Source organism: Oncorhynchus masou, chromosome 12 (assembly GCF_036934945.1).
Source record: "Oncorhynchus masou masou isolate Uvic2021 chromosome 12, UVic_Omas_1.1, whole genome shotgun sequence".
NCBI classification, from domain to species: domain Eukaryota; kingdom Metazoa; phylum Chordata; class Actinopteri; order Salmoniformes; family Salmonidae; genus Oncorhynchus; species Oncorhynchus masou.
Window position 1 is genome coordinate 46,546,376 of NC_088223.1, and position 12,826 is coordinate 46,559,201.

General features: G+C 38.0%; 1 protein-coding gene across 1 annotated transcript in view; it reads left to right on the forward strand.

Annotated features, from left to right (window-relative positions):
• The first annotated feature begins 7,585 nt into the window (after nucleotides 1-7,585).
• The window catches only part of hmbsa (hydroxymethylbilane synthase a), a 32,049-nt gene continuing 26,808 nt past the window's right edge, over nucleotides 7,586-12,826 (forward strand). The window contains exon 1 of the mRNA XM_064980778.1: nucleotides 7,586-7,752. Within this exon, the coding sequence (XP_064836850.1) occupies nucleotides 7,726-7,752 (27 nt within the window). The 5' untranslated portion in view covers nucleotides 7,586-7,725. The remainder of the gene's footprint in view (nucleotides 7,753-12,826) is intronic.

Here is a 12,826-nt window from a genome sequence, read left to right on the forward strand (position 1 = left end):
AAAGTCCAGACCTGAATCCAATCGAGAATCTGTGGAATGAACTGAAAACTGCTCTTCACAAATGCTCTCCATCCAACCTCACTGAGCTCGAGCTGTTTTGCAAGGAGGAATGGGAAAAAATGTCAGTCTCTCGATGTGCAAAACTGATAGAGACATACCCCAAGCGACTTACAGCTGTAATCGCAGCAAAAGGTGGCGCTACAAAGTATTAACTTAAGGGGGCTGAATAATTTTGCACGCCCAATTTATCAGTTTTTGATTTGTTAAAAAAGTTTGAAATATCCAATAAATGTCGTTCCACTTCATGATTGTGTCCCACTTGTTGTTGATTCTTCATAAAAAAATACAGTTTTATATCTTTGTTTGAAGCCTGAAATGTGGCAAAAAGTCGCAAAGTTCAAGGGGGCCGAATACTTTCGCAAGGCACTGTATATTATCCAGTTTATTTTGTAACTCAATTAGTTCCATCTTCTCCTTCCCGAGAGGCCGGCTGGAGACCTCTGAGAAAGGGAAGTTATCTTAATGATCACCTTTTCCTCCTCAGCTCTTCTGGTCTTAGCAAGATTACTACCATAGTTTCTAAGGTATTTGGACACCTCAAATTTAAAGAGCTCCCAGTTCTTGCAATAAGATTTTTCTCCACAAGCCTTTTCCCAAAAGTGTGAAAGCAGATCTTTAACCTCAAACTTAACTATATCATTATATAATAATGAGCTTTTTAGCTTCCAGTAGGATGCTCTACCAAGGTTAGTATCAGGGGTAAATATTTTGATATCAATGTAAATGGCCCTATGGTCTGTGAGGGGAGCAGTACAAATATTTTGTAGTAACAAACTCACTATCAATACATTTTGATATAAGCCAAAAATCTATTCTGGATTGTCTGGAACCTGTTTTGTTACTCAAAGTGAATGATCTGTCAGCCAGAACCTTCTCTCTCCATATATCAGTAAGATCAAACTTTTTCCATAAAAAGTATTAAACCCAAATTCTGATTGGTTGGCCTACTATATTTATAGTAATGTTAAAGTCCCCTCCTATCAATAATAACAAATTTGGGAATTTAGATAACCAATGAAATATATGTTTCTCTATAGATTCAAGCAACTCATCATTCTCATGTTTGGTGTTGTACCCGTAGAAGTTTACAGTAATGAGCATAATGTCATTGTAAATGATCACAAGACAAATAACATGACCAAAGGCGTCACATTCCAGGTGTAGAATATTACCACCAAAGGTATTTTTCATTGTAGTGACACCAGCGGAGCTTTCAGATCCACTGGAAAGCCAAATATCGTTGCCCCACTGTGACCTGAGGCCGAAATTGAGTGAGACTCTTGAAAAATGAAAAAAGCTGTTCTAAATTATTTAGCAAATAAAAATAAGGCCTTGCGCTTCACATTGTTTCGTAACCCTCTAGCATTAAGAGAAACTATAGACAAAGACAAAACAACAAAGTATTAACTGTAGTAGGATGAGTCAAAAACGTAGGAGCAGTAAATATAAATGACAAGGAACCGAGATCTGCACCATTTAAGTCAATTTAAGGTGAAAATAGCTTATTCCATAAACTTTGAGGTAGACGTTATCCGACTTTGAAATTCAACTCAACTGAAAATTATGTTCAAGACCAAACCAAGGGTTATTGTAGTAAGAGACTAAAAAGTGTAATCAGGAACTATTCTGGAACTATTCTGAAAAAGAAAATACAAAATAATCATTTAAATAAAAGGGTATCTACTATTTTAAGTGCATATGAAAACTGATCATAAAAAATATTTTACATATACATGTTCCTAAGACCTATTTCACTTGGAAATAAGTATTAATAACTAAATAGAACAATAACCGTGTAAAGTCAGAGCAGACCTGTATGCCCTTTAAAACAGTATCTTAGTTACTGTATACATAAAAAATAAATGCAGCTTTCAGTCTTCTTCATAAATTTGTAAACTAAATAGGTATTCTGGTCATACAAGAACAAACTAATAAATTGAAGTACCTGAGTATTCCGAAAAATAGTCACTTGATGCTTGTTTGGTAAAGTTAAACAATATAAGGAAAATGAGAATACCATGGCTGAAACCATCAATCTGTTCCTTCTGGTGAGATTTTAGGGAGGAATACGGATTTCTTAAACGTTGATGTAGCCTTTCCCTCATTTCAAGGTAATCCACTCATCAAATCAAATCAAATTGATTTATATAGCCCTTCATACATCAGCTGATATCTCAAAGTGCTGTACAGAAACCCAGCCTAAAACCCCAAAACAGCAAGCAATGCAGGTGTTGAAGCACGTTGGCTAGGAAAAACTCCCTAGAAAGGCAAAAAACCTAGGGATGAACCAGGCTATGAGGGGTGACCAGTCCTCTTCTGGCTGTGCCTGGTGGAGATTATAACAGAACATGGCCAAGATGTTCAAATGTTCATAAATGACCAGCATGGTCAAATAATAGGTCTGGGACACGTAGAACGTCCGGTGAACAGGTCAGGATTCCATAGCCGCAGGCAGTACAGTTGAAACTGGAGCAGCATGCACTCATGTACACATATACTGATTCATAGACCTTTCAGGTTTCATCCGGAGTATATGGACCAACATCACAAGCGCACGAGCACTCAGTGTGTACAGGGAGAAGCGTGAGCAACGGCGACGTCATCACGTCATCCAAAAACATGGCAGACATTGAAAATGAAAAAAAAAGTTCATATCTTTGTGAGTGCTGGAAAAAAAAATTGGCCTCTGCGACAATTAATTGAATAATTGAATGGATGTTTTGTGTGCAAAGGTGATGACTAAAGTGTCTTATTAGTCATTTTCTAATTTGACTTCTCTATGTGGCCGTCTATGGAAATTGCCTTTTTCTGGACCGGGAATCAGTTAAACTGCAGTACCGAATCAAAACTGTAGGAGCAGGAGGAACTGGACTTCTAGATCCGAACCCTGGCCCCTTGGTCTGGTCTATAGATAGAGACAAAGCTGTGTCATTGAACACCAAACATTGCTAACGCTAGCTAGCCACTTACTATAACTTGTTTTCTCAATGCATGTTAGTTAGCAATTTTATGAATACAACTCCCATATTTTTTTCGACATTTGAGAGCACTAGTTAGCTACAAAAGTGGTTTTAGCTTTGACTGCATGCTGACAGTGAATTTAGATACATTCAGTGGCTAGCTATATTACAAACATAATTTTACCAGGTTCCTGTGAAGCAATTGTATTGACAGGCCAGCACAACATACCCAAGAGTTTCCTGATTGGCAAGGGGTAGTCTGTGTTTAATTATTTTTAATTGTGTATTAGAAACACAGTTTGAGATCATTGTGAGGGGATTTCGCCAGTGGTTGAATTGGGGTTCCTGGGAAAATGTTATCCGAGGTTGCAAGAGTAACCAAGGGTGACGGGGCTTAAGCGAAGAGTACATTTTCTTCTTCACAATTGGCTGTTCCCTCCTGATGATCCAAATGGACATGACTTCAACAGGAGGGTTCAGCCAATGAAGTTGGAAGTTCCACTCAATGAAGTTGGAAGTCCCACCCATTTGACAACATTAAAAAGCCCTCAATGGCGCTGCCCATGCTAATGGCCTTTTGGGTACTAGACTCTTATTCTCCATGATCTGGTCTACTTACTGTAGTTCATTGGGCTTGTTTTGAGTGGTAAGGCTGAAGCAACCAACTGCAGACGAAAGTTGAGGAGTGAAGTCGGGGGAGGTGCATCTACAACAACCGAAAGTCAGACTGTAACCACATTTCCCTCCACAGTTTTTATGCGAGTAAAGTCACACCGTATTTAAAAAATCACGACAGCTGTGATGGAAATGGGTAGTGTCAGTACAATTTTATATTTGCAGACAGATCATTTGTTCGTTTGACATGGTGGGATCTTTTTGTCAGTAAAATGAATTAGGCTATGTGAGAAATGGTGGTGGAGATGCCTTTATGCGCAAATATTGATATAAAGACCATAATATCGAAGTAAACTTTGTGAATTGGTATGGTATGGTGTGTGGTCCTCCCACTACGACTCGGTAAAGCATGCAGTTTATTAGGCTACAGATGAAATAAGTTATGACATTCACAGGGTGGTGAAAGTGCACAGTGATTTTGATGCCTTTTTCCAATAGATATTGAGGGTCTTATTCTGGGGATGATGATCGATGCTTGACTGCCGTTTGACCCAGTCTTTTTGACGTCATGAAAAAATGTCTTGTATTGGTTGTGATCTGGTTTTTGGTTGAAATCTGATTTAAACTGCTGACCAGTTATCTGAATGTTACTCAATTAATAGACACCGATTTATATAAACATGTGAATACTCTTTGTGGGCACTAGAACCATTACAATTATTAAAATTGGGTAATGTTCTTTTTCAGCATGGTTCAGTTTAGCACAGTTGGCAAACAGCTGGCCAGGGCCAGCGTTATGGACGCGCCTTAGGGGGCCTGGCCCGCCCTACCATACCCCCTTGCCCATCCAGATAAATGATCTATATTTTAATATTTTATTTGACCGAGACACACACCGACAGAAAGACGCATCAATATCAGATAAAACCTCCGATCGAGCGAAACAGCGCCCCCCTATCTCAGTATGTGTAGACCATGTATCTGATGCAGTCTGGACAAACATAGTGTGGCTGCTGCCCTATGTACATAGACATGGAATCACTGGTCACTTTAATAATGCTAACATACTGTTTTACTCAATTCATATGTCAATGCCATCCTATTCAGCTATTGCTGTATGTATGTATGTATGTATATTTATTATTGTTGTTGTATCCTACATATTCTACAGATATACTAAATATTCTATCCACGTACTGTCCATAATGTCTATACATCCCATGACACACATACATACAGTGCTTTAGGAAAGTATTCAGAACCCTCGACTTTTTACACATTTTGTTATGTTACAGCCTTATTCTAAAATTGATTAAATACATTTTTTTCCCCTTATCAATCTACATGCAATACCCCATAATGACACTGAAAAAACAGGTATTTAGAAAGTCTGACATTTGGAAAGGAACACACCTGCCTATATAAGGTCCCACACTTGACAGTGCATGTCACCTAATAATCCCCAGTTTACTGTTTACAATTGGCTCATTCATCCCCAGGTCGTTTGCTGTAAGTGAGAACATGTTCTCTGTCAACTTACCTGGTAAAATAACAGAAAGAAGAAAAAAAAATAATGTCCGTGCAAAAACCAAGCCATGAGGTCGAAAGATTTATGTGTAGAGCTCAGAGACAGGATTGTGTCAAGGCACAGAGCTGGGGAAGGGTACCTATATACATAGATATTTCTGCAGCATTGGAGGTCCCCAAGAACAGTGTCCTCCATCATTCTTAAATGGAAGAAGTTTGGAACCACCAAGACTCTTCCTAGAGCTGGCCACCCGGCCAAACTGTGCATTCGGGGGAGAAGGGCCTTGGTCAGAGAGGTGACCAAGAACTCGATGGTCACTCTGACAGAGTTCCAGAGTTCCTCTAAGGAGATGGTTGTCCTTCTGGAAGGTTCTCCCATCTCTGCAGCACTCCATCTATCAGGCCTTTATGGTAGAGTGGCAAGACCGAAGCCATTCCTCAGTAAATGACAGCCCGCTTGGAGTTTGCTCAAATCAAATGTTATTAGTCACATGCGCTGAATACAACATGTTTACAGTAAGTAAATGCGTACTTACAAGCCCCAACAATGCAGTCTAAATATGAATTATAAAAGGAAATAAAATAACAAGTAGTTAAAGAGCAGCAGTAAAATAACAATAGTGAGAATCCACTTCCAGAACCCCTTGTTGGAGCCCTATTCACCATCAACAGCAAGCAATACTTATTCAAAAGAATGCATTGAATCAAAGATATTTACAACTAACCCAAGATGGTTAATCTGTGTCGTTTACAGTGGGAGCAAATGAAACATAGTGGGCAGAACATGCAAGGAGGTGGTTATAAATCAAGAGCTAGCGAGATCCTATTGGCTCATTGTAGCTTGTATTTGCATATTTCCGTTAGGGAACGTCTCCTCTGTGAAGTCTGTGTTTGCACAAACTCAATTCGACCTTGCACTCCTTCTAAACAACAATTTTTTTTTACACTTTGGCAAAGTGTCAAGTCTATAAGACTTAGTGCAGTGTGTTTGTAACAGATTGTAGTTTTGGGAATAGAAAAATGAATTGAGATCAGATGTTTCATTGTTAACAAAATTTCCCACTACCTACGACTGAACTTCCTGACACTACCATATTTGGTGGTAAGAAAACGTTATTCCTCTGCAGTGGGCTTTAATGGTGGTGGGCATCCAATATGGTGCATTATCGTCCCCAACTGGACAATAGTATAAATCCGTTACAGTTTGTGATACAAAATGGAAGAAAAAAAATGTATAGAAAAAAATATAAACACCCTTCCAACTAACCCTACAGTCATTAAAAAACCCACTGCCCTATCCCACTACTTTGACCCTATCTGCTCCTGCAACACGCCAAAGGCCTGGGTGGACGGGACACCACCTCTCAACACACTCTGTAACTCTTCTGAAGTCAAATCTCGTACACCCAAGTACAGGTTGGCCTATCCCTCTGTGCTGGCACAGATCTACTACTCACAGGGACTCTCTCAGGATCTCACCCTTGAGCCATCTTCCTCTACTTTCTTGACTGCCTCAGCATAAAACACCTTCTTCACTTCTGAGCATGGCCACTTCAACCTGACTCTCTCCTACCAGACACTTCCGATCCCTAGCAAATTTGAAAATGAAATTTGCTTTAAAACTGCAAAATGATCACAATGTGTAAAATAGAGGGGGGGGGGGCTTGCTCAGACCTGCAAAACTGTGAACCAATGTGGAATAGATGTTGAATTGATGTCTGTGCCCAGTGGTCACTGCCTTCTTCCTCTGTTCCTCAGACACACTATTAATCAGGACAAGTACACCCGTGGTCACACTGACTGATCCCACTTTTACCAGCACAAGATACACCTTCGAAACCCCCAAACTGATATCCCAGATAAACATTGTTATCCAAAGATCGCATCCAAACAAGAAACAAAAACTTGTCTGACACACATTCATCATCCCCTTCAGTTTTCAACACTTTCTTCAACACTACTGTTTTCCATTCATCTTCTCCAACTCCACTCGACTCGCTTTTCATTTCAATATCGACATCCAATTCCGCCATGATTCCCCGAACGTGCATTGAATCCAAATGACATGACTTATTAACTAAGTGCACTGCAACCCATCAGCCATCATCTTATTTCCCAGGTTTACCCATTACAATAAACAAACAAAACAGTCATTATACAAATAAATGTGTTTACACAAGACTGTCAATTAAAACCATTGTCCAGAAAAACCATTGTCCGTGTATAAATATTATGGGAAAGATGCCTTTTTATGTAGCTACACTAGTTATGAACTACATGCCATGCTATCAGTAAGAAAAGTAGGCTTATGTATTGGGTCTCAACTATGGTGAGCAAAGAAACAAACGGACAGACAGGGCAGCGCTGCCTACATAGTCAAACTCCCTTGAACGCGCCACGCCTCATTTTTACTTTGACGGAAATGACATAGTCGTCGAGGACACTGATCCAAGGTGGATTGGAATTTGACATTCATTTACTATTTCGTTACGATAACAGCATATATTTTAATGATTTTGAACACCATTTTGATAACATCTCTGGGCAGTTTGTTTGCGATGAGATGTCTGGTGAAGTTCTAAACACACAGGTAAGAATCTGAGAGTACGGTGCACGAGGAGTTTAGTTTTTGGGACAGCCTTCATTGAACATCCATTGGTGGAAAAATACATAACACGCGCTGCTATTGGCTAAACAAGTGAATTGGTATTTGTTATTGGCTCCTCGGGGAGGAAATGTCCAAGAAATAATCTAGCAAGCAATTACGTACTGCCGAAAGATATCAGAGTTATAAAAACACGTACTCCTCTGAAGTGGTTAGTTGTTCTTCAATTAATCACTCCAGATATATATCGCACATAGACTTGTTTCTGTGTAGCTAGCCAGTTAATAGCCATATAAAAGACGCCGCCCATGGGCGTCCTGGGTGGTTAATATGCAGCGTCCGACAAATACTGCCGAAATGTTTTGGGGGAGGGGTACTTGTTTACGAAAATCTAGTTATTTAAAGAATCCGTGATCCTATAATTGTATAATTTCTGGATACCTGTATTGAAACAGTCTGACCCGCATTTTTCGGCACCTATAACTCTGATGTGGTAGAATACGCGTTTTTCGCTCCGTCTAGCACAGCAGCTAATTTGGAGAAGGATGCTATTCGGGGCGTTCCTGTATGTGGAAGTTGCCGCATTTGCAGGAACCCTCCCTTTATACCTTTTATATATTGGTAAATGTTAAATTAGCGGGAGGCGGGGACGCTCCAATATAGTAGGTGACGTTAATGCAAAAATAATGTTTGATTCCAGCTGCGACAACTGTAGAAGGCTGGACACATTACATTTTTAACAACGCTTTTTTTCTGATAAAAACTAGTTAAATGCATCCGCCATGGAGCTCAGTTTCATAATATTGCCATATGTCTCAGTTTCATAATATTGCCTAATGTCACAGCTACTTGCCATAGTTGAAGTAATATTGAAAAAAGCAATGTTATTTTAGGGCGTTAACCCTGTAGATTTACCTCGGGTAATTTATTATTAACACGGTTACGGCTACTTGGTGAGCAAGCTCACTGTTCTCCTGCGTATACGTTGTGGTAACCCACAGTGCTTGCGATGGCTGGCGCATAGCCCTCAACCATTAAACATTTTCTGGTCAAGGTTAACCACATTTCTTTTTAAGAAAACGTTGTAAAACCTCAACAAAACGCATGTCCCTGTCCTCGTATTAAAGATGTGGCCAGACAGTGCTTTTTTTTTTAATTAATAATTTTTGTTTGTTTCTAAATGGCTGCTGAGTAATTTTATATGCGTCAATCTGTTCATTTTTAGGAATCTAGAGGTCGAGCTCATTGATTTGTAAGATCTGACGCAGTTAACTCAGTCTATAAGTCTCGCAAGTGTGGCATGACTATTTTGACAATTTTTCGGAATACTCAGGTCCTTCAATGTATTAGTTTGTTCTTGTATGACTAGAAACCCTATTTTGTTTACAAACTGACGAAGAAGACTGAAAGCAGTATTTATATTTTATGTATATGGTAACTAAGATACTGTTTTAAAGGGCATACAGGTCTGCTCTGACTTTACATGGTTATTTTTCTATTTAGTTATTAATACTTATTTCCAAGTGAAAAAGGTCTTAGGAACATGTAATATATATACAATATGTAAAACATTTTTTATTCCATTTTTTTTATGATCAGTTTTCATATGCACTTAAAGTAATAGGTCCCCTTTTATTTAAAATATTATTTTGTATTTTATTTCTCAGAATAGTTCCTGATTACACTAAAGAGGGTTTTTAGTCTCTCTTACGACAAGAACCCTTGTCTTGAACATAATTTCCAGTTGAGTTGAATTTCAGAAGCTGGATAACGTCTAGCTCAAAGTTTATGGAATAAACTATTTTCACTTTAAATTGACTTAAATGGTGCAGATCTCTGTTCCTTGTCGTTTACGTTCACTGCTCCTACGTTTTTGACCTATCCTACTAAAGTTAATACTTTTATATAATCTTTGTTGTTTTGTCTTTGTCTATAGTTTCTCTTAATGCTAGGGGGTTATGAAAAAATAGGAAGCGCAAGGCCTTATTTTTATTTGCTAAACAATTTCAAACAGCTTTTAGATTTTTTTGCAAGAGTCTCACTCAATTTCGGCTGATGCCAACTTCTGGAGGTCACAGTGGGGCAACAATATTTGGCACTCCCATGGATCTGAACGCTCCGCTGTATGTCACTACAATGAAAAATACCTTTGGTGGTAATATTCTACACTCAGAATGTGACCCCTTTGGTCACTTTATTTGTCTTGTGATCAGTTACAATGACAGTACGCTCATTACTGTAAACTTCTACGGGTACAACACCAAACATGAGAATGATGAGTTGCTTGAATCTATAGGGAAACATATACTTCATTGGTTATCTAAATTTCCCAATTCGTTATTATTAATAGGAGGGGACTTTAACATTACTATAGATAATTAAACTGATAGATGGCCCCAAGGTAGGCCAACCAATCAGAATTTGGGTTTAATACTTTTTATGGAAAGGCTTGATCTTACTGATATATGGTGAGAGAGATTTCTGGCCGACAGATCATTCACTTGGAGTAACAAAACAGGTTCCAGACAATCCAGAATAGATTTTTGGCTTTTATCCAAATGTATTGATGGTGTGTTACTACAAATATTTGTACTGCTCCCCTCACAGACCATAGGGACATTTACATTGATATCAAAATATTTACCCCTGATACTAACCTTGGTAGAGCATCCTACTGGAAGTTAAATAGCTCATTATTATATAATGATATAGTTAAGTTTGAGGTTAAACATCTGCTTTCACACTTTTGGGAAAGGGCTTGTGAAGAAAAATCTTATTGCAAGAACTGGGAGCTCTTTAAATTTGTGGTGTTCAAATACCTTAGAAAATATGGTAGTAATCTTGCTAAGACCAGAAGAGCTGAGGAGGAAAAGGTGATCATTAAGATAACTTCCCTTCCTCAGAGGTCCCCAGCCGGCCTCTCAGGGGAGGAGAAGATGGAATTAATTGAGTTACAAAATAAACTGGATAATATATATAGATTAAAAGCAGGAGCCTTTATTAGATCTAGGAAAAAAATGATTGAGGAAAGAGAACAGAATTCATACTATTTCTTTAGACTTGAGAATTTTCACTCTGAAAATAACACTATCCATACGTTAAACATTGATGGTGTTATTACAGATGACCAAAAATTAATCGCTAAATACTGTAGCAATTTTTACGTAATTGTATAGTTCTATGTACTGTCAGGAATCCACAGATATGTTTTTTGACTCACTGAATAATGTTCACTCTATTAGTGATATAGAATATAAACAGTGTGATGAACCCATCAAACTTGAAGAGATTATAGAGTCTATCAAATATCTAAAGAACAATAAATCACCAGGTGTTGATGGAATTACATCAGAATTTTACAAATTATTTTCTGAATAAGTAGCTCCCTTCCTATTTGAAGTCTTTTTTTAGAGAGTATTAAACACAATGTTCGCCCTCCTACAATGAGTCAGGGGTTAATAACACTGATACCTAAGCCTAAAAAAGACGTGCTGCTCATCGATAACTGGCGTCCAATTTGTCTTCTTAATAATGACTATAAGATATTAGCCTTACTACTTGCAAAAATAATTTAAGAAGTCCTGGATGCAATCACTGATGAAACACAGTCTGGCTTCATGAGGAACAGACATATTTCTTACAATGTCAGACTAGTATTAGACATACTTGACTACTCAGACCTAATAACCGAGGATAGCTTTATATTATATTTAGATTTTTATAAAGCATTTGACACAGTAGAACATCAGTTCCTCTTCCACTCCCTTGAGAGACTTGGCTTTGGGGATTTTTTTTATGTAATGCTATTAAGACTCTCTATGCAAATGGTAACAGCTCTATCAAATTGAAATATGGCACCTCACCTAGATTTGAGTGAAAGAGAGGAATCAGGCAAGGTTGTCCTATCTCTCCATACCTGTTTTTATTAATCACCCAACTTCTTGCAAATTCTTTAAATAATAGTCCTGTACAAGGTGTTTCCATAGCTGGTAAAGAAATTATTATAAGCCAGCTGGCTAACGATACTACACTTTTTCGGAAAGATGCTAGCCAAATTCCCATATCGATCAATGTGATACAATCCTTTTCCAAAGCGTCTGGTCTATATCTGAACATTAATAAATGTGAACTCATGGCTATCAAAGATTGCGACACCTTCATATTATGGTTTTCAAGTAAAAGAAGAACTTAAATATTTAGGCATAACTATTATAAAGGATCAGAAGTCTAGAGGCTTACTAAATTTGAACCCTCTCATTAAAAAAACCCAGAAGAAGCTAAATAAATGGCTACAGAGGGACTTATGTTTAAAAGGAAGAGTCCTAATAACCAAGGCTGAAGGTATCTCTAGACTAACATATGGAGCTCTATCTTTCTATCTTGACAGTAAAATAAGCAGAGATAGACCAGATGCTTTTCAACTTTCTGTGGAGAAACCGTACCCATTACATTAGGAAAACTGTTGTAATGAACACTGATTAGAATGGTGGGCTGAATTTTCTGGACTTTACTACCTTAAATAATACTTTTAAGATCAATTGGATAAAACAATTCTTAAGAAGACCCACTTCTATCTGGAATTTTATTCCTCATCATATATTCTCTACTTTTGGTGGCCTTCATGTTGTTTTGCAATTATAATATTGACAAAGTTCCAGTGAAACTTTCTGCTTTTCATCGGCAGGTTTTCTTGTCATGGCCCTTATTTTATAAACACAATTTTTCTCCACGCAGATATTATATATGAAATAATTGGGATATATTGTATAAAAATACTTCTTTGTTTTTAGAATATTGGTTCCGAAATAATATCCTATTGGTGAGCCAACTTGTAAATGCAGAGGGTCTTTTACTCAGTTATAAGGAATTCTTATCACTTTACAAGGTCCATGTAAGATTTTGCAATTGTTTTAGATGCCATTCCCTCAGGTTTTGCTCTGTTACTCAGGAGCGTGTCAAGACCTGACCCTCAGAGCCTACCTTGTATTGACCCTGTTGACTCATCAGTAGGAAAGATTTGTTTCTCTTTTGGTCCATTCAACAACAGAGCGATACAAAC